This window comes from Pelophylax lessonae, assembly GCF_965119305.1.
Source record: "Pelophylax lessonae genome assembly, chromosome: 4".
Classification (NCBI taxonomy): Eukaryota; Metazoa; Chordata; class Amphibia; order Anura; family Ranidae; genus Pelophylax; species Pelophylax lessonae.
Genome location: NC_138771.1, coordinates 534,063,461 through 534,084,686, shown reverse-complemented (window position 1 = coordinate 534,084,686; position 21,226 = coordinate 534,063,461). Strand labels below are relative to the sequence as shown.

General features: G+C 46.6%; 1 protein-coding gene across 1 annotated transcript in view; it reads right to left on the bottom strand.

The window, feature by feature from the left end:
- Window positions 1-15,263, bottom strand: part of MXD1 (MAX dimerization protein 1) — a 49,220-nt gene extending 33,957 nt beyond the window's left edge. Inside the window, exons 1-2 of the mRNA XM_082255365.1 lie at window positions 14,981-15,263; window positions 1,471-1,567 (exon numbers count right to left, since the gene is read on the bottom strand). Coding sequence (XP_082111491.1) covers window positions 1,471-1,567; window positions 14,981-15,053 — 170 coding nt within the window. The 5' untranslated portion in view covers window positions 15,054-15,263. The remainder of the gene's footprint in view (window positions 1-1,470; window positions 1,568-14,980) is intronic.
- Window positions 15,264-21,226: the final 5,963 nt, after the last annotated feature.

Here is a 21,226-nt window from a genome sequence, read left to right as displayed (position 1 = left end):
TCGGACCATGGTTATAGTGATAGCCCTACTTGTCCAGTAGCAGATGTCAGTGGCAAACAAAGGATCTGCACGTGATCAGATTATTTATAGACATGAGACCAAAATCTAGTTGTGTGGATACAACAAATCTACTACAATTACAGGGCAGACTAAAGTAGATCTATAATACACATATGTAGACATCTTCTATAATGAATCCTATTCCTGCACAGACCACAATGGTTGTGCTCAGGGTGGATAAAAATCATTGATTAAAAAAAAAAAAAAAAAGTTTTGTTTTTATTTAAATGAATTTTTTTTTATTTAAAATCAGATATCTTTTATTTATTTATTTTTTTCATTTAAATCTTATTAAGTGCCGTTCACATATGTGCGGCTGCGGCGATCGCATGTAATGTCGGAGCGCACTGCTCCTTCATTACATGCGATCGGCTGTGCGGTGCGAGTTTAGCCATACACTTTGTATGGCTAAATTCGCACCGCACCCGCAGCAAAGACACACAGGACCCTTTTTTGCAGCCGCATCAGGATCGGATCGCACAGCGGTTCACACTTGTGCGATCCGATCCTGTGCGAACTGCAAGATCGCACTGCGATATGCGATCAAACTGGGGGTGTCGTTAAGATTACATTGACACCCCCAGCGTATCGCATATGGCAGTGTGAACCGCCAGGGGTGCGTTTGCGATGCGGGAACAGGCTGCGAATTCGCAGCCTTCCCGCATCGCATAAGTGTGAACCGGGACTAAATAAAATGCTTTTGGGTGAGATTCTATTTTTTCTATTTAAGATACATTAATAATTGAGTTTATTCAGCATGAAATGGAGCTTCGTTATGTAGCATGAGGCTGTATATTCTGCAATAGTTACAGTTAACATGCACTGCATTGATGCATTCACACAATTTCACACTAACTACCAGCAAGAATGAGTCCTTACATTTAAAGAGCACCTGTCATTTCAGATCCATCATGGCAGCGCCTGTTAATGAGCATCCACTCACCTTGCTGCCACGTCCCTCACCTTATTGTGTCACTGCCGTATCATCAGCCATCCTATTAAAGTGAATGGGACGGTCAATGAGTCAGGGATGACAGTTGCTCTTTAAAATGATGGTTTAAATCAAGCCTTTTTTGCTAGTGATTTAAAACCGACTTGATTTAAATCAAATCCACCCTGGAGTGCCAATCTCACATCACCCTAATGTGTCATTTTTTGCTGCTTGATTCACGTCATGCCGATCTGTCCTTCATTCTCACTGCTTCAGCAGCTTAGATGTATTTTTCACAGGAAAACAAGAGCAAAAGCCACCAGAGGTTTCTCAGTGAAGGCACAAATCCATGGGGGTGAGCAGCCTGCCAAATGTCACATGTGGACTGCATGTGAGCACTGAGAACAACCCCGTACTGACTGAGGCATATTGCAGAATTTCACAGGCAAAAGAAGAAAACACAACCGACACCGGCTTACCTGCTACTGCTGCTTTTTTTCGATTTGCTTTTCCTCTTCAAGCTATCCCTCTCTTTGCTATTGTAAGGCAACATGGAAGCATAACCATGCTCGGCTTCTGTGCACAGCAGAAGAGACATGACAATTAGTGGGGTGCTACATCAATTGTCTTCCCTATAACAACACTAGCATGAGGACACAACTGCTGGAGGAAAACATCTGCAGGACAAGGTAGCTCAGGATCCTACATACAACATGCACAAGGACAATACTCGAAAAAATCACAATATTCTTAAAGGAATAGCACACGGTTTACAAGAAAGGAAGCAGGGGAGGGTGGGGTAAGAACACCATTCAGACCTACACATTCATGTATGACTTGAATTACAAGAAACAGATTAGGAGCCAAATATGTTTAATAATCAACACATTTAGTAGTGGTATAATAAATATAATAGGATTACTTGTATAGTAACATACTAAACACACAGAGTTTAATTTACATTGCCCCTTCTATTTCTGTATGTGGATGAAGGAACTGTAATTATTTAAAAAAAAAAAAAAAAAAACACAACATTTTATCTTCTCAAAAGCAAGGCAATTAACAAATGGTCATTTTAATGGTTGCTGTGCAAATGTCTGAATTCCTGCATCTACGGCCCATGTCTGTTCCGTCTTTGTGCATGGGGACATGGCTTTATTTATGGTAGGTCCAGAGGAACAGAGCTTTGCTTAGGGTAGGTCTACTTTTCTGTATTCGGTGCATGTAAACACAGGGCTGCATCTTTATATGAGCAGACAAGTGCATTATGGGATTGAACAGTAGAAGTACATACATGTACATGTTAGGGTTAAAGTGATACTAAACACACAGTTTAATATACATTGACCCTTCTATTTCTGTATGTGGATGATGGCACTGCAATTATTTGAAGAAAAAAAAAAAAAAAATCTAAGTACCTTTTTCTTAATGGATATACAGCTGTCACATGACCCAGCTCTTTCCCCAGCCTGTCTGCAGGGAAACAGTGGCAGGAGGAGCTTCTAGTCCTCTACTGCCGGTCACATGTTAAAAAACTGCCTTTGGAACACAGAGTAATAAACTGTTAAATATCAATAAACTGTTATAAAAGTCAAAACAAATTTATATTTAAATTCAAATTTGTTTTTGGCAATACCATGGAGTAGGCAGATTTTTGCCAGCCACAGTCTGTGTCACACCCCTTCAGCCTGTGTCTTAGAATAAGAGGGAGATGAAGCCTCTGTGAATCTACATATAATATCCCATCTTCGTTGTGTTTAGCTGGCTAGTGAGCATAAAGGAGAAGGAAGGGAGTGGGTTGTCATTTACCACTGTGTATGTATACGCCCACATGTGTGACTCTATAGTCACATGGGCTGCTCAGGTGTGGTAGGGAGGAAATGCTCAGCATGGAAAATCACTGTAAACTGAGCATGTGCAGAGTTGCCAACACTGCTCTGCAAAATTCCCAGCTGAATTGGGGATATAAAACAGAAGGGGGAGATGGAGAGCAGCAGGATCAACCAGGTTTTTTGCAGAATACAGAAAATGAATCCCATAGTGACTGAGTGAGTATGAATAGCATGCAAAACGGCATTTATTAAAGTGGTTGTTAACCACCTCCCCCCACTACGCTCCTGTCTCTTTATTGTGCAAGCTGTAACTTAGTGCTTTCTTTTTCAATTACCCCTTTGTATCTACTACAATACCGGTTTGATCCTACCTGGTCCTTTCTTCCTCCATGAGAGCATACCATGGCTGCTGAGCTAGGAGATCATGGTCAGCATATGTGTCTCCTTCATCCACTCTCTCCACTGTCCTCTCCCCCGTCCCCTCTGCTCTCTGGTGTTCTCCTCCTCCCCCCTCCGCCTGTCAGCTGTGTGTGTGTGTTGCCCCTCCCTTCCTGCCTCTATTAGTATTTATTTAAACATTTAAAAAATGTACTGCCAGCCCCTCTCTTGTATTCAGCTATAACACACAGTGTAGGTGTATGTGGAAAATGCTTCTAAATACCATTTTTGCAGATATCTTAAGGCCAGTCACGTGACTCCCGGCCGCTCTCCACCCCCATCTAAGGGCTACAGTGAGAGGAGCCGAGCGGCCAGCACAGCAGTCATGTGACCCCCCGGCTGGCGTCAGCAGGAGATCCCTACTCCTCCTCCTCCTCAGAGTAAAAGAACGGCCAGGAGTCATATGACCGGCCCGAAGATATCTGCAAAAATGGTATTTAGAGGATTTGTTTTCCACATACACTTACACAGTGTGTTATAGCTGAATACATGAGAGGGGCTGGCAGTGTAATGCAGCTCCAAGGCGACAAACACTTTAATAGTTTTTTTTTTATGATGTGGGTTTAGTGAACTTTAACTTAGTGTTCATGATAAACGAAAACATTAAAGGCTGGCCGGAGATGGATCGAAATTCAGCCAGTTTAGCGGGGACTGGTCAAATTTTGATCCACGTGTGTCCATGCCTGTTTGACAGAAGCCGATTGAATTTTGTCAAATGGGCTTGTAGGAAAACTGTAATCAATCAGCTGGCTACACTACGACATGCCGTGATTGACAGATGGCAGCCTGTCAAACGCTCCCATGTAGGTGAATGGGACCAAATGGTTGGCTCGCAGTTGTCTCATGGTCCTGCAATGCAAAAATCGCTGTTCACCAGTATCAGGAGACTGCAATATTGTGTTCCGACTGCCTGCAAACCTCCTTTCACTATGGTCTGAAAAGCAATCCACCTCAGATTGCTTTTAAGAGAGACAGTGCACCCTGTTAAGTGTGAAAAGGGCCTTGGTCCTTAACCACTTAAGCCCCAGCCCTATTTCGGACACTTTTTGTTTACAAGTTAAAACCAGTATTTTTTCCTAGAAAACCAGTCACATTCTGGCCCAACAAAAAAGGCAAGGGGTGTATGGAAGCAGCTACCAGAATACTTCCATCCAAAAAGTAAACCGTGCTGCTTGCCCGCAGCAGGGCTAAACGTTAAAAAAAATAGTTTGGACCATAGGAATTGTGCATTGCTGCACCTGGTGCCAACAGTGAATGGGCTGATAAAAGCCCAGGTGCCAGGATGTAACTTCTAGTCGCCATGGCGAGCTGGTATTTGTCATGCCCTGGTGTGCAAACTGTTGGTGCTATATAAATCCTGTATAATAATAATAATCTTCCCTTGCAAAAACTGGCCTTTTGATTCATTTTGAGATCTAACAGGAATTAGTCTGACCGTGCATTCTTTCAGCATCTAAGTGTGCAGCATAGAGGTTGGGCAGTGAACAAGTCAGCCTTCAGGTGACCTCTGACCCCTTGACAAAAGCTAAGACTGATCAGATAAAGTAAAATCGGTGAGAAAATCTTTAACACAGATTATTCTGATCCTTGCATAAACCCAGCTGTGACTGGCATTTTTTTTATTGACATTTGCAAATCAATGTCCTACCACAACTGGTGCTAACAAACCTTAAAAGTTCTATGGTTGTGCCATATGTGCTTTAATATGGAAGTAACGCCTTAAGGAAATATATGAAATCAGGCATAGCAAAGGTGTAAACCAGGGGTTGACAAACTTGCTTTGAATCCAGGAGCCAGCTTATTTGTCAAGCCCTGTCATAGGGGGTGATCCCCACATTTACCACAGTGTGATCCCCCACACTTTCCCCATGTTCACCATAGGGGGGTTGCGCTGATCCCCGCGCTAACCATGGGGGCTCTGTTGATGCCCCGCTCATCATGGGGCTTGAGGGGATGATCCTGCACACACCAGTTCCAGCGCTCCCACCTAGACTCACCTACAGCATATGTCAGTACAGTTTTATTGGGGGAGGAATGACAGAGCAGCTGGGGCCACAAAGCACTGTACTGTACACGGTTTGCCCAGACCTCTGCATTTCCATGGTGTAAATGGGCCCTAGCAGAGGATGGGAGAGAGGAGCAGAGGGCTCAGCCCTGAATACATACAGTACAAGGCAGAGCCTGACGGAAGGAGCTACCCACAGCGCATACACTGGGGGCTGGGCTATCCTCACCTCACACAGGAGCCCCGCACTAAATGGGTACCCACATGTCTGTGCACCTCTACTACACTCTATACATGGGACAAGTCCCTGTTCCAGGCAGATGCTGGCCACCGCTCTCTGCTCTTTTCCTCCGCTGTATTCCCGCTACCCCCCGTTTTGCCTTTGCTTGCCGGCTGGAAGTCTAGCTCTGAAACCGAACATCCTTTGCTAGTGGTGCTTTTCCACTGCATGGAACCGAACGGTTCGGCTCGCTTTTGCCCTTTTCCACTGCATGGTACGGTGTTGGAACGTTTCGGTACAGTACGGCGGCGCTTTTCCCACTACATGCAACCGAACGGTACAGCTCGCTTAAACAGTACCACCTCGGTTGTGGTTCCAAGAGGGTCGTACCGGTACCATATCCCACAATCCTTTGCATGCAGCCTTGATTGTTTGTCACTACTAGCCACTGATTGGTCAGAGAATCGTTGTTATCCCACCCACTTACTACTTTAGTGGAAAAGCAAACGGTACCAAACCGTACCGAACCGTTCCAACACCATACCATGCAGTGGAAAACCAAACCAAGCCAAGCAGGGACGAGTGGAGCCGAGCCGGTACTTGAAGTGGAAAAGTGCCATAGCTGCACCCGGAACTGAGGTCCAATCGAGCCCGTCCAGAGGAAAAAAAAATAAGTGCATGGCCTGGAATAAACGGGAGTAAGAGAATAAATTCTGCGCTTTTGGCCTGTATGCGGAGAGACGTTCATGGTGCTGGCATGCGACAGGCTGAGGGATAGCGGCGTTAGGAATTACTCATGCCTGGTGCTAACAAGTGAATGGGCTGACAAAAGCAGGAGGCAATTTCTAGTCCCAAATGCGACCTGGTGCCTGGGATTTGCCGAGCCCTGGTGTAACCACACTTGGTAGATTAAATCAATGGTCCATATAGTGACAATGGTTTCTTTGAAAATGTATCCATAATTGAAGCACCAATCCAGTGAGCTGACAACAAGGCAATGGTGTCCAGATAAGTAGACCGCCACCAATGGAAATAAAAATGCAAACTCACCGGATGTAGTGGCCGCCGTTACAGCAGCAAATAGGCCTCAAAAACCCCGATGGAAGTCTCTCTGGAAATCAGAAAAACTGATTTTCAGAGAGACTTCAATAGGAGTTTTTGAGGCTTATTTGCTGCTGTAATGGCAGCCACTACATCCGGTGAGTTTGCATTTTTTTCCATTGGTGGCGGTCAACTTATCTGGACACCATTGCCTTGTTGTCAGCTCACTGAATTGGTGCCTTAATTATGGACGCATATACAAAAGGAACCATTATCACTGTATGGACCATTGATTTAATCTACCAAATGTACTTCCTTAAGGAGCTACACTTTGTTTATTGTCTTTGTTATACGTTTTTTTTATACTTCTTATGTGTTAGCTGCCCCATATTTAGTTTATTATATACACACACAGCGAAGGATTCTCACAATATTATTTTAATATGGAAATGCCCATATGTACAAACCCCAGCCCATTCTGCCACAGTCTGTAACATATATATTGCTGAGCAATCAGTAGAGAAAAGATCAAGCCATTTTTCTTTAATCAAGAAGTCTGTGGATTTCCAATGACCTCAACAGAGACATTACTAATGGCAAAGGTCTATCAGACAGGGTGATTTTTTGGCCTATTCTCTATTGTTCCCCCTACAAAAAGGCGCCAATACCACCCACACCTGGTATTCGCTCGTTCGGGTTAAAAAAATACATTTTTTCTGCATTCATTTTCTGTAAACACAGCTGACCACTATCCATCGATCACAACTACAGGTGCCAGTTAACCGTTTGCCAACTGACCCATGTAGATATACTGTGGACTGGTGGCTCTCCTGCCCCAGATCACATACATGTACCTACACAAGCACTTTGAAGATGCTTCATTGCCCGATCGAGGATCTGTCATGAATGACTACAATACCACTTAAATTTAATTGTGGAACAGCATAAGTTAAGCTGCAACCAAAGAACAAATTAACAACTGGAAACAATCCTAAAATATCACAGCCAACAGATTCAATTGTACTTTATTCCATGATCAGTTGCAGAAACATCAGAAAACTACTTGTAGCCATGCCAGTGGGACTGCTAGCGAAAAACAAACAAACGAAAAAAAACAAACATAAACATACAGAAAAGCCTTTCTCAACCTTGTTATCACAAAGGAACCCTGGCTCGGGTCACACTATTGCGATGCGGGAAAGCTGCGAATTCGCAGCCTTTTCCCGCATCGCACACGCACCCCCGGCAGTTCACACTGCCATATGCGATACGCTGGGGGTGTCAATGTAATCTTAACGACACCCCCAGTTTGATCGCATATCGCAGTGCGATCGTGCAGTTCGCACAGGATGGGATCGCACAAGTGTGAACCGCTGTGCGATCCGATCCTGATGCGGCTGCAAAAATGCCTCCTGTGCGTGTTTGCACCGGGTGCGATGCGAATTTAGCCATACAAACTGTATGGCTAAACTCGCACCGCACAGCTGATCGCATGTAATGTCGGAGCAGTGCGCTCCGACATTACATGCGAACCCGGCACTCGCATGAGTGTGAACCGGGTCTACACCTTCCTAACAACTATATCTATAGTTCGCAGTACATTAGCTTGGACAGTAAGTTGATATAGAAGAATAATAAGGAACTAGCCAAACACCCAGAGGTGTTCTATGACAAAATTATTTCAGTAACGAGAAGTTTTACACTGGTGGCCAGTGGGAGAAGGACCATCTTACACTGGTGGCCAGTGGGAGAAGGACCCTGTTACACTGGTGGCCAGTGGGAGAAGGACCCTGTTACACTGGTGGTCAGTGGGAAGAAGGAGCCCCTCTTAAACTAGTGGTCAGTGGGAAGAAAGACCCCCTCTTACACTGGTGGCCAGTGGGAAGAACGACCCTCTTACACTGGTGGCCAGTGGGAAGAAGGACCCCTCTTACAGTGGTGGCCAGTGGGAAGAAGGACCCCTCTTACAGTGGTGGCCAGTGGGAAGAAGGACCCCCCTCTTACACTGGTGACAAAGTGGGAAGAAGGACCCCCTCTTACACTGGTGACAAAGTGGGAAGAAGGACCCCCTCTTACACTGGTGACAAAGTGGGAAGAAGGACCCCCTCTTACACTGGTGACAAAGTGGGAAAAAGGACCCCCTCTTACAGTGGTGGCCAGTGGGAAGAAGGACCCCTCTTACAGTGGTGGCCAGTGGGAAGAAGGACCCCCTCTTACAGTGGTGGCCAGTGGGAAGAAGGACCCCCCTCTTACACTGGTGACAAAGTGGGAAGAAGGACCCCCTCTTACACTGGTGACAAAGTGGGAAAAAGGAGCCCCTCTTACACTGGTGGCCAGTGGGAAGAAGGAGCCCCTCTTACACTGGTGGCCAGTGGGAAGAAGGAGCCCCTCTTACACTGGTGGCCAGTGGGAAGAAGGAGCCCCTCTTACACTGGTGGCCAGTGGGAAGAAGGAGCCCCTCTTACACTGGTGGCCAGTGGGAAGAAGGAGCCCCTCTTACACTGGTGGCCAGTGGGAAGAAGGAGCCCCTCTTACACTGGTGGCCAGTGGGAAGAAGGAGCCCCTCTTACACTGGTGGCCAGTGGGAAGAAGGAGCCCCTCTTACACTGGTGGCCAGTGGGAAGAAGGAGCCCCTCTTACACTGGTGGCCAGTGGGAAGAAGGAGCCCCTCTTACACTGGTGGCCAGTGGGAAGAAGGAGCCCCTCTTACACTGGTGGCCAGTAGGAAGAAGGAGCCCCTCTTACACTGGTGGCCAGTAGGAAGAAGGAGCCCCTCTTACACTGGTGGACAGTGGGAAGAAGGAGCCCCTCTTACACTGGTGGCCAGTAGGAAGAAGGAGCCCCTCTTACACTGGTGGCCAGTGGGAAGAAGGAGCCCCTCTTACACTGGTGGCCAGTAGGAAGAAGGAGCCCCTCTTACACTGGTGGCCAGTAGGAAGAAGGAGCCCCTCTTACACTGGTGGACAGTGGGAAGAAGGAGCCCCTCTTACACTGGTGGCCAGTAGGAAGAAGGAGCCCCTCTTACACTGGTGGCCAGTAGGAAGAAGGAGCCCCTCTTACGCTGGTGGCCAGTGGGAAGAAGGAGCCCCTCTTACACTGGTGTCCAGTGGGAAGAAGGAGCCCCTCATACACTGGTGGCCAGTGGGAAGAAGGAGCCCCTCTTACACTGGTGGCCAGTGGGAAGAAGGAGCCCCTCTTACACTGGTGGCCAGTGGGAAGAAGGACCCTCTTACACTGGTGGTCAGTGGGAAGAAGGACCCTCTTACACTGGTGGCCAGTGGGAGAAGGACCCTCTTACACTGGTGGCCAGTGGCAAAAAAAAAAAAAGGACCCTCTTAAAGCGGAGTTCCAGCCATTTACTCACCTGTCCAACGGTCCAGCGATGCGGCCGCCGGAAGCCTCGATCCTCTCCCTCGGCGCCGGCATCACTGCTGTGGGCACCCGGCTGTTACAGTTTGCGGCTTCACAGCCGGGTACCCACTGCGCATGCGCGAGTCGCGCTGCGCGCCGTGATTGGCCGGCAATCTTCTGGGACCTCTGATGTGTCCCAGAAGATTGCAGGGAGGGAGGGGGAGAGGAGAACTTCCGCTCAGGGCGCCGCGGCGCTCCGAGCGGAAGTGGGAGCGGGTACCTGTCAAAACTAGGTACCCGCTCCCCCCCCCAAAAAATGACATGCCAAATGTGGCATGTCGGGGGGTCAGGACTCCCTAAAGCGGAAGTTCCACTTTTGGGTGGAACTCCGCTTTAAACTGGTGGCCAGTTGAAAAATTATATTCAGTTACCAAAATACCACTGTTACTGATAGCTGAAAAGATAATTTATGTCAAGGGTAAGTTATCTAAGAGGCAGAAATTGGTAATTGTTCATGGAACCCCTAGCAACCTCTGAAGGAACCCAAGCCTATACAAATTCCACATGTAACTGGAATAAAGCCCAATCTCCGCTGCTGCAAGGCCTCAATACTAACCCCCTGCATTACGATACCATATAGGCACATTAACTGCCACACTCATTCAGCCAAACACTATTGCAAATGAACAGAAAAATAAATATTTTTTTTTCTTCTGCAGATCAAGCCAAACTGAAAAATTTCATAAAGTAAAAATTAACACTAACCTATGCGCTTTACACACCAGTACTAGATCCGAAGACATTTCATAGAAGACACAATCATTTACTAAACTACACCAAATACTAGGAGATGTTAGAGAGTAAAATGATTTCAGCCCAACATTGCAGGCATTTAAAGCATACATAAAAATATAATTTGGCTAGAATTAAAAAAAATAAAAATAAAAGAAACTATATATATATTTTTTTTTGATTTTTATTTTTTTTAATTCTAGCCAAATTATATTTTTATAGGGTCCTTCTCCCACTGGCTGTGTGTGTATTTATTATGTTTCTTTGATTTTATTTTTTTTAATTCTAGCCAAATTATATTTTTATGTATGCTTTAAATAAATGTATGTATGTGTATATATCTGAAAATGAAACAAAAAGTAAATAAACATAAACTGCAGTAGGAACGCTAACGCTACATTACATTTCTATATACACAAAACAAAAACACATTTTTTTTTCCTCCTGACAGTACTTCCCCCTCCCCCACTGGAATCTGCTCTGTTGACCGCAAGTAACACACATACAATAATTGTCTATCTATCGGTGTATACAGCCGCTGCATCCTAGACTGCAGACCTCTGCCATCTCTTAGGAGGTCACACAATATTTGGCCCTGCATTTTTTTGAAATGCAAATGACGCCTATTTTTAGCTGGAGCTTCTATCCCTTCACGGTGGTAACATTCGGAGAGCCCATGCAGAAAGGCAGGCTCCATTTTCATGCACCACATTGCTGCATGACGTGAATTATTCAATATATTAGCATAATAATAGGCTCCAAATCCAAGAGAAAAAAAATATTTTCAGGATAATTAACAACTATTATTGAGATGCTCAGCAATGACTGCTTTCACTATGACAGCAGCCCTGTGCATTGCCTAGCAGTCATGGAGACATGTGGGGGCTTCCATTAGCCCTGGCTGGACACATGGTTTTTTGCAGGAATTTAGATGACAGTTCTGCTGCAATCTCAGCCAGATTTAAAAAAAAAAAAACACAGGTGATGGTGTGCTGTGACATGCAGCCGATGTGACAGAGGGCGCTGGAATCTCACATGAATCACAGGAGGCCTGTGGATGTGATGAGTTGTAATAATAATACTACTACACTTAGATCTGATTATACAGCTGTGTACATACATCACTCATCACATGTACAGTCACATCACACAGACTGGATTTTATTAACAAGATCTGTAAATAAAGCTTCTTAGCCACATCACATCAGCCAAGCATGGCCACATCAACCTTGGCTGCATGCACCTGACAGATTTCCTTCCATACGGTCATTGTCAGGGGAATGTCACACAACACACATAGGTAATGCTTGTAAAATGGAAATGCACACAACTCTAACGCATGGCGACAAAACACGCGCCTCCTACAAAACACACGCCTCCGACGCATTACGACAAAACGCGTACCTCCGACACATGGCGAAAGAACGCGTACCTCCGACACATGGCGAAAGAACGCGTACCTCCGACACATGGCGAAAGAACGCGTACCTCCGACACATGGCGAAAGAACGCGTACCTCCGACACATGGCGAAAGAACGCGTACCTCCGACACATGACGAAAGAACGCATACCTCCGACACATGACGAAAGAACGCGTACCTCCGACACTTGGCGAAAGAACGCGTACCTCCGACACATGACGAAAGAACGCGTACCTCCGACACATGACGAAAGAACGCTTACCTCCGACACATGACAAAAGAACGCGTACCTCCGACACATGACAAAAGAACGCGTACCTCCGACACATGACGAAAGAACGCGTACCTCCGACACATGACGAAAGAACGCGTACCTCCGACACATGACAAAAGAACGCATACCTCCGACACATGACGAAAGAACGCGTACCTCCGACACATGACGAAAGAACGCGTACCTCCGACACATGACGAAAGAACGCGTACCTCCGACACATGACGAAAGAACGCGTACCTCCGACACATGACGAAAGAACGCGTACCTCCGACACATGGCGAAAGAAAGCGTACCTCCGACACATGACGAAAGAACGCGTACCTCCGACACATGACGAAAGAACGCGTACCTCCGACACATGACGAAAGAACGCGTACCTCCGACACATGACGAAAGAACGCGTACCTCCGACACATGACGAAAGAACGCGTACCTCCGACACATGGCGAAAGAAAGCGTACCTCCGACACATGACGAAAGAACGCGTACCTCCGACACATGACGAAAGAACGCGTACCTCCGACACATGACGAAAGAACGCGTACCTCCGACACATGACGAAAGAACGCGTACCTCCGACACATGACGAAAGAACGCGTACCTCCGACACATGGCGAAAGAAAGCGTACCTCCGACACATGACGAAAGAACGCGTACCTCCGACACATGACGAAAGAACGCGTACCTCCGACACATGACGAAAGAACGCGTACCTCCGACACATGACGAAAGAACGCGTACCTCCGACACATGACGAAAGAACGCGCACCTCCGACACATGACAAAAGAACGCGTACCTCCGACACATGACAAAAGAACGCGTACCTCCGACACATGACAAAAGAACGCATACCTCCGACACATGATGAAAGAACGCGTACCTCCGACACATGACAAAAGAACGCGTACCTCCGACACATGACGAAAGAACGCGTACCTCCGACACATGACGAAAGAACGCGTACCTCCGACACATGACGAAAGAACGCGTACCTCCGACACATGACGACATAACACGCGCCTCCGACACATGATGACAAAACACGCGCCTCCGACACATGATGACAAAACATGCGCCTCCGACACATGATGACAAAACATGCGCCTCCGACACATGATGACAAAACACGCGCCGCCGACACATGATGACAAAACACGCACTGCTGACACATGACGACAAAACACGCGCCTCCGACAAAACATGCACCGCTGACACATGATGACAAAACGCGTACCTCCAACACATGACAAAAGAACGCGTACCTCCGACAGACCGACACACGATGAAAGAACGCGTACCTCCGACACATGATGAAAGAACGCGTACCTCCGACACATGATGAAAGAACGCGTACCTCCGACACATGAGGACAAAACACGCACCTCCGAAACCTGACGACAAAACATGCACCTCCGACACATGATGAAAGAACGCGTACCTCCGACACAACAGACATTTACAACACGATGATATATTGCACATCTACGACACATGATGAAAAAACACGTACCTCCGACACATGATGACATATCACACATCTATGACACAATGACATACGCTTACCTCCAACACAATACAATATAAAACACACCTCTGACACAATAACATACACACGCCTCGAAAATACGATGGTCGCTCCAACACATGAACCTCAAAACACACGATGATATATTGCACATCTACGACACATGATGAAAAAACACGTACCTCCGACACATGATGACATATCACACATCTATGACACAATGACATACGCATACCTCCAACACAATACAATATAAAAACACACCTCTGACAAAATAACATACACATGCCTCGGAAATACGATGGTCGCTCCAACACATGACACAAGACCATATAACACATAACACACAGCTTTATTTATATCCCAGCAGCACCATATATGATGTATTCACACATATGATGTGTACTACACAAGTCTCCATTCACAAATCCTGTACCATTTGCTATGTACAGACAGATGTGTAGGCAGCTCTTTATTTTGCTATGTATGTATGTATGTATGTATATATGTATGTATGTATGTATACTAGTCTGGATGTGTACAGGCTGCTTCATATACAAAGGGAGCTCATTGTGTGTGATTGGAGGTTTATATAGTGCAGACAGCTAGGAATACTCTGATCATGTGCAGATATAGATTGATCAATATATCATGTTTTATATTATAATTGTATATACACATCACAGGTATATGATCAGTGTTTTTACTACACACACAACCCTATGATATGTATATATATATAGTAAAAACACTGATAATTTTCCCATGAGGTGTATGTAAAATAATAATACACACAGGGTTTATTGGTTGTGTATGGATGTGATCTATAGATCCCAGACATTGTGGGGTGTGTTGTATATATTGTGTATACAGGCAGATCATTGTCAGGCCAGGCTGAGGGGTGCTGGGACTGACTATAACGGGCACACGTGTGTAGATTGACCAGTTGTGAGACCTCTATCCAGGGAAGCACTACAAGTCCCAGCAGTCAGTGATCTCCATGCTGATCCTTGTTGTCCCCCGTCCTCCCCTCCCCCAGCAGTGACACACAAGCCCCGGATGACGTCCCCAGATCTCTCGCTCACCTCTCTCCCTCCGCTCCAGATACTCCGCCGCCTCCAGCAGCATCTGAATGTTGACACAGACCGAGGCCGCCATTTTCCAGCACCAAGGAGGAGGAGAGAGGAGTGGTGGTGGCAGGGCACGGTGTACCGGCGGAGGTGATGAGGCAGAATATTGGCGGACGGGGAGATTGTTCCGTGTGTGTGTGGTGAGCTGAGCGCTCCGTCACTTCACCGTGTTCCGCTGTCTCACTAACCGGACTCTACCGGAGGAGGGGAAGCGCTGGGATTGTTGTTTATCGGCTCCTGCAAGCTACGCCCCTTCTCGCCTGCGCCGATACGCCCATTGGCACAGTGGCGGCCATGGATTGGCAGCTCTGCAGCAGCACGAGGCCCGCCCACGAAGCCTCATTGGCTCAGCCACCACATGGGGCAGGCAAATAACAGAGTCGCGAAGGGAGGCAGGAACCGCTGTCAACAAGGGCAGGCAGGGATTGGCGTTCTGTTTGACAGGGACACACCCAGAGGGCAGAAGCCACTCCCATTCGCATCCTCGCACATGATTGGCACACTCCGGGAAATGTGTGCAAGCCATGGAGGTAGTGACGTCATCGGATCCAATGTGTTTCTCTGCCAGGCTTCTATGCATGGAGCTGTGCACGGCTGGGGGGGGAGATCACCTCCCACAATCACACATCTGATGGCTGCAATGTGCCAACAAATCCTGCCTGCACGTGCAGCAACATCGGTCTCCGATCCATAGAGATCGTCCTATCGCAGCGATCACTTCACCCGATCAGAGGGTGACATGACTGCCCGGGTGCACACACATATGGTGAATGACGTCATATCATACACATGTATTTATTATATACGTATTGTACACACAGCTTGGCCCCCGCCTGCTCTGAGATCCCCCCCATGCCTGCCATGGACTGTGTGCCACTCTGCAGGCAGAGGGGAAGGTGGTGGTGACGTCATGGCTTGGCACGCGCCTGTCACTCACAGCAGGGACCCCTCTCTCAGTGACGTCGCCCCGACATTGTCTCTGGAAATAGAACGGCATTACGTAATGTGGTTGGGCCTGGCGGGTCACGTGAGCGGGGGGCTTGTCATCCGGCGCCACGTGATTAGGAACGTGGAACTGCTGCAGTGCAAAAATCAGGCAAAACAAAGTCGTCATCCGGGCACGTCACGTGACCCGAGCGCCAGGCGTGCTACATACATGATCTGTGTTCATGGTGGGCTGAGAGATCCCTGATATACATGTTTACCTGCTCCCTCCCCCTCTGCTACACACATACATCTGACAATTCAGTGGGCTGCCAAACGCTCAGGACCATGCAAAGTGGACAGCAGGGATAATAAGGATTGTATTAGGGTGACCAGTAACCGGACCAAGTCTGCCCCCGACTCCCGGATTGGAATTGAACAGGGTCATTTTGTAGGCAGTCAGTGCAGAATAAGAAAAGAAAATTCTGAATGTCACCCCCCCCCCCCTCTGCTGCTCCTACTAGCCTATGGGGTGTATTTTTTCATTCATCTGTGCCCCTTTCTGATTCAGTGGCGGCTGGTGTATTGGGGGGCGCAGGGGCGCTGCCCCCCACCCCCAACCTTGCGTCCAGCCCCCTAATCTACATGCGGGGCACCGGACGCATTGGCCTTCAATGGGGCTTTTTTTTTTTTCTTTTAGCCACGTGACTAGAGCCAGAGGCTAAAAAATAGGAACAAGGAGGGGCAGGGGGACTTTTAAAGGGGATACCGTCATTAGACCAATAATCAAAGTACATATGGGGTAAAAAAACAATCTTTATTGGAAGAAACCATCATCATATATAGAAGAGATTGCTGTATTAAAAAACATAGATACTGTATTGCAAATATTGTAGGTAGCATGCACAGAAACCCAAGGGGTAACATAGGTTTGATGTAGTGATGAACGTTGATGCCCATACACTGGCCCAACATGTTTCGCGGGTGACGCGGGTTGTGCGTCCCTGAGTTGGATACCAACTCATCTCCCTCTGTTCGTGGACACATATGGCCGCAATCGGCCCTTTGCCCGCCCATTGGCTGACAATGTGTTGCTACCAACTATGCGCCTGCGCTTCTTTCCCGGCGCATGAGACATGCGTTGGGTACCACGCATGCGCATTCGGTGCGTCGGCCCCGGACACAGCACAATTACACGGCTCTCAATAGAAGCCGTGTCAGCTTTGTTTGGGGTGGAGCTGTTCTCCTTATAGGCACTATTTCTCTCATTCCAGTCCATATGGCCACGGGATACCTTGCTGCTTGGATTGCCAGGTATTCACCTACATTGGTCATCAATATTTATTCTACCACAACCATCTAGCATTTTCCCCATGCTATTATGATTATCCCTAATATTTATCGCACTGATGTTTATATACCTCTCTCACTCCCTCTGTCTGCACACTGTCATTTATTATTTTTTGTTCTTTCACTGGTTCGGTTTGGTTTATATTCCCACCTTGGTATCTATTCATGTTAGCACATTATGCCACTAATTACACGGCTCTCAACAGAAGCCGTGTCAGCTGTGTTTGGGGTGGAGCTGTTCTCCTTATAGGCACCATTTCTTTCCATTCCAGTCCATACGGCTACAGGATACCTTGCTGTTTGGATTGCCAGGTAATCACCTACATTGGCTGTCATTATTCATTCTACCACAACTATCTAGCATTTTCCCTATGCTATTATGATTATCACTAGTTATTTATCGCACTGGTGTTTCTCATCTTTCTTACTCCCCTTGTCTGCACACTGTCATTTAGTTTATTTTATTTATTTCTGTTCTATTTTATTATTTATTTTTTAATTTAATTTTTATTTTTTATTTTTTTTATTTTATTTTTATTTATTTTTTGATTTTTCACTGGTTCGGTTTGGTTCACATTCTCACCTTGGTATCTATTCACGCCAGCACATTATGCCATAAATTTATGGCGGTGTTGGTTGTCACTTGCATTTCCTTCATCTCCACTATTAATTTTCCCTCACTCTTTCTTCAAGTTGTAGATTCCCTACAACCACCATTTTCTCACTTCTAAATCACTCAACATAGCTCATCACACTTATGGTATATACATGTGTATGTACAGGTGTATTTTTATATATATACACATATGGTGTTCACTATGGTTCCCCATATTATCTTCCACATTATTTAGGTTCTTCCCTCACACTTTGGGTGTCACTCCTTGTTTATTTTTAATTAACATCCACCTTATATGGTAACCTTTGTCTTTCTTACACCCGATTAGGGATATTGGATTATATATCTTTGATCCCCCCCCCTCCTATTTACCAGCATAGGCTCTTCCATTAGCCACCCCGTAGCCTTCTCATCTGGATGGATTATGGGATGTATACATACATACCTTTCGGTAAGATTGTTTCCCATACATACCCCCCTTTTTCTTTACCCACACTTATAATCTTCCATATACTTTGAGGATCAATATGAATATTCTATATATTCAATTTCTTCCTTATCCTACCTTGTTTTATAGTGAACAATCACGCCACCATCGTGACCCTTACTACCTAGCCTTGTTTAGGTTTGGACTGCTCCCATGTCCGCCTGGGGGGACATCTACCCTAATTGCGATCCCTGGTCTGTCCTCTGGGTTTCAGGATTGGTCTGGTTGCAGGTGGGTGTTAAGGCCTCATGTGAGCCTCTCCTTTTGACCCCTACATCTCAAATGAATACTCATGTACTGCATGTATTATGTTTTGTGTGATATTTTGTTCCACTCATCATGTTCTTTTTCATTCTTCTGGTAGCATCTGTGATGTCCCTTTATCTGTGTATATGCCCCTGAAGAAGCGGTCACCCGCGAAACATGTTGGGCCAGTGTATGGGCATCAACGTTCATCACTACATCAAACCTATGTTACCCCTTGGGTTTCTGTGCATGCTACCTACAATATTTGCAATACAGTATCTATGTTTTTTAATACAGCAATCTCTTCTATATATGATGATGGTTTCTTCCAATAAAGATTGTTTTTTTACCCCATATGTACTTTGATTATTGGTCTAATGACGGTATCCCCTTTAAAAGTCCCCCTGCCCCTCCTTGTTCCTATTTTTTAATGAATTTTGGGACGTGGATACCTTTACTTCAATATCCATCTAGGATATATATTTCTGTTTTGGAGCTTGTCTGTCTTTTATTAGAGCCAGAGGCTCTCAGAGGCTAAAAAAAGGGGTGGGCTCGGGGGCGCAGAGCAGTGCGCCCCCAAGCCCACCCACTTGTGTGACAATAGCGAAGCGGGTCCTGAGACATGTTTCCTGATTGGCCGAAAGTAGAAGCCATGCCATTGGGCATGGGGAGGAGACGCTTCTACTGAGGGGGAAGAAGCTTAAGCTGCCGCCGCCGCTGTGGGTGAGTGAGCCCTGGGGGGGGGGGTCCTGGATGTGGTCCTGGTGCGCAGCCTGGTGAGGGCCGGGGGCGGGGTCTATGGTGCAGTCCGTCTGACGACCCCCCCCTGGCCCATGGAGCACCAGCCGCCACTGCTGATGATCATGTGCTGGTCAGAGCGGATGGACTATTTCTTCCGTTATCGGGCGCATTCCCATTCCGCTCCCACTCGCATGTTCTTCCTTGGCTCAAGTTCCGGCCACCTGCCTGCTTGCCTATCTCCTTGCCTTCCCCGGCGGAGTGATCTTCCTCCGCTCCCCACCCACGAGTAACCGGGCCCAGAGAGCAAAACTTGAGGCGGGCAACGGCAGAGAGAGGCAGCTGGGCTCAGCTGACCGCATCCAGCAGCAGGAACAGAGGGGAAGCAGATCCAATCGTGGGGCTCCCAGGGCTTTCAAGGGTTCAACACAGGTGTGCTTTGGGGTGAATAGACTACATTGCAATGTGTCTGTCTCTCTGGCATCATGGATGGTATCATAATTCACAGGCAGCAGGCACTCTATCATGGCTCTGGCTGGCAGTACACTGTCACAGTGTGTCACATTACATGGCTGCTGGGTGCTGATTATTGGGCATAAGTTAACAAAATCAGCAGCCATGTCATGTGACACACAGAGAGCCATGATAGAGTTCCTGCTGTCAGTGAGTTGTCATAATGATGATCATCTTATCCAGTTGCCCCATAGTAGATTTAATGCTAAAGGGCGGTCGCACTGCACATGATCATGTGTATATATACGTGATCCTGCATTTCTGGGTATCAGAGCCAATCAGCGGGTCTGGCAGACTCGATCTGCTGGTATCCACTGATCGTTCTGTACACAGGCAGAATGGCGGTTTGCTTATGTAAACAAGGCAGATCGCTGTTCTATCAGTATGAAAGACATTGATCCTGTGTTACTGCAAAGCAGGGACAGGGATCTATGCCTTCCCTTAGTAAAAGCACCTCCCCCACAGTGAGAAAACACTTGTTACGCACACATTTAACCCATTGACTGCCCTAGATGTTAACCCCTTCTTAGCCAGTGTCATTAGTACAGTGTACATTAGTACAGTGACAGTGCATATTTTAGCACTGATCACTGTATTAGTGTCACTGGTTCCCACAAAGTGTCACTTAGAGTCCAGTTTGTCTGCCACAATATCGCAGTCCCGCTATAAGTCGCTTATTGCCCCCATTACTAGTACAAAAATAAAAAAATATGTCCCTGGATTTCATTTAAAAAAATCTGGTCACCTTAGCCTAGGTTCACATGTGGGCATTTTCTGCGGGGTGCGTTTGTGTGGGCACAGGAGACTATTCCCTTTGAATGAGTTGCTGTACTTGCAGGAAACAGGGGAAAAGTCCCATAAACCGTTTCTGAAACCGAAGCCACATGGAAACACATTCCATGTACAGGAACACACGCTGCATTTCCCAGTGCATGGGGGTGACACGAAGAATTAATGGCACCCCTGTGCGTCTGCCTAAAGTGCAACTTTACCCCTAACAACTTGATAAAATGTAATGTTTTTTTAGCAAAGAATATACTGTACATTCTACAATAATAATTATGCCACCAAAATAAATGTGTTTTGTAAATTGCCTCCAGCGTTGCTCCTGTTTTCTTGCTGGAGGCTGCCATTTTGCAGAAGCCCAGAGCCCCTAAGCAGCAGTAAATCATAAAGCGGAACTAAACCCATCGATTTAACAGTTTCAAAAAACAGTTACATTCCTGGAATGTGGGGATTGCTAACTGTCACATTTGCTTATGTCCTCAGCCAAACTGTCAAACCATCAAATGGCGGATGTCATAACTGATTATGTGTGCAGCACCAA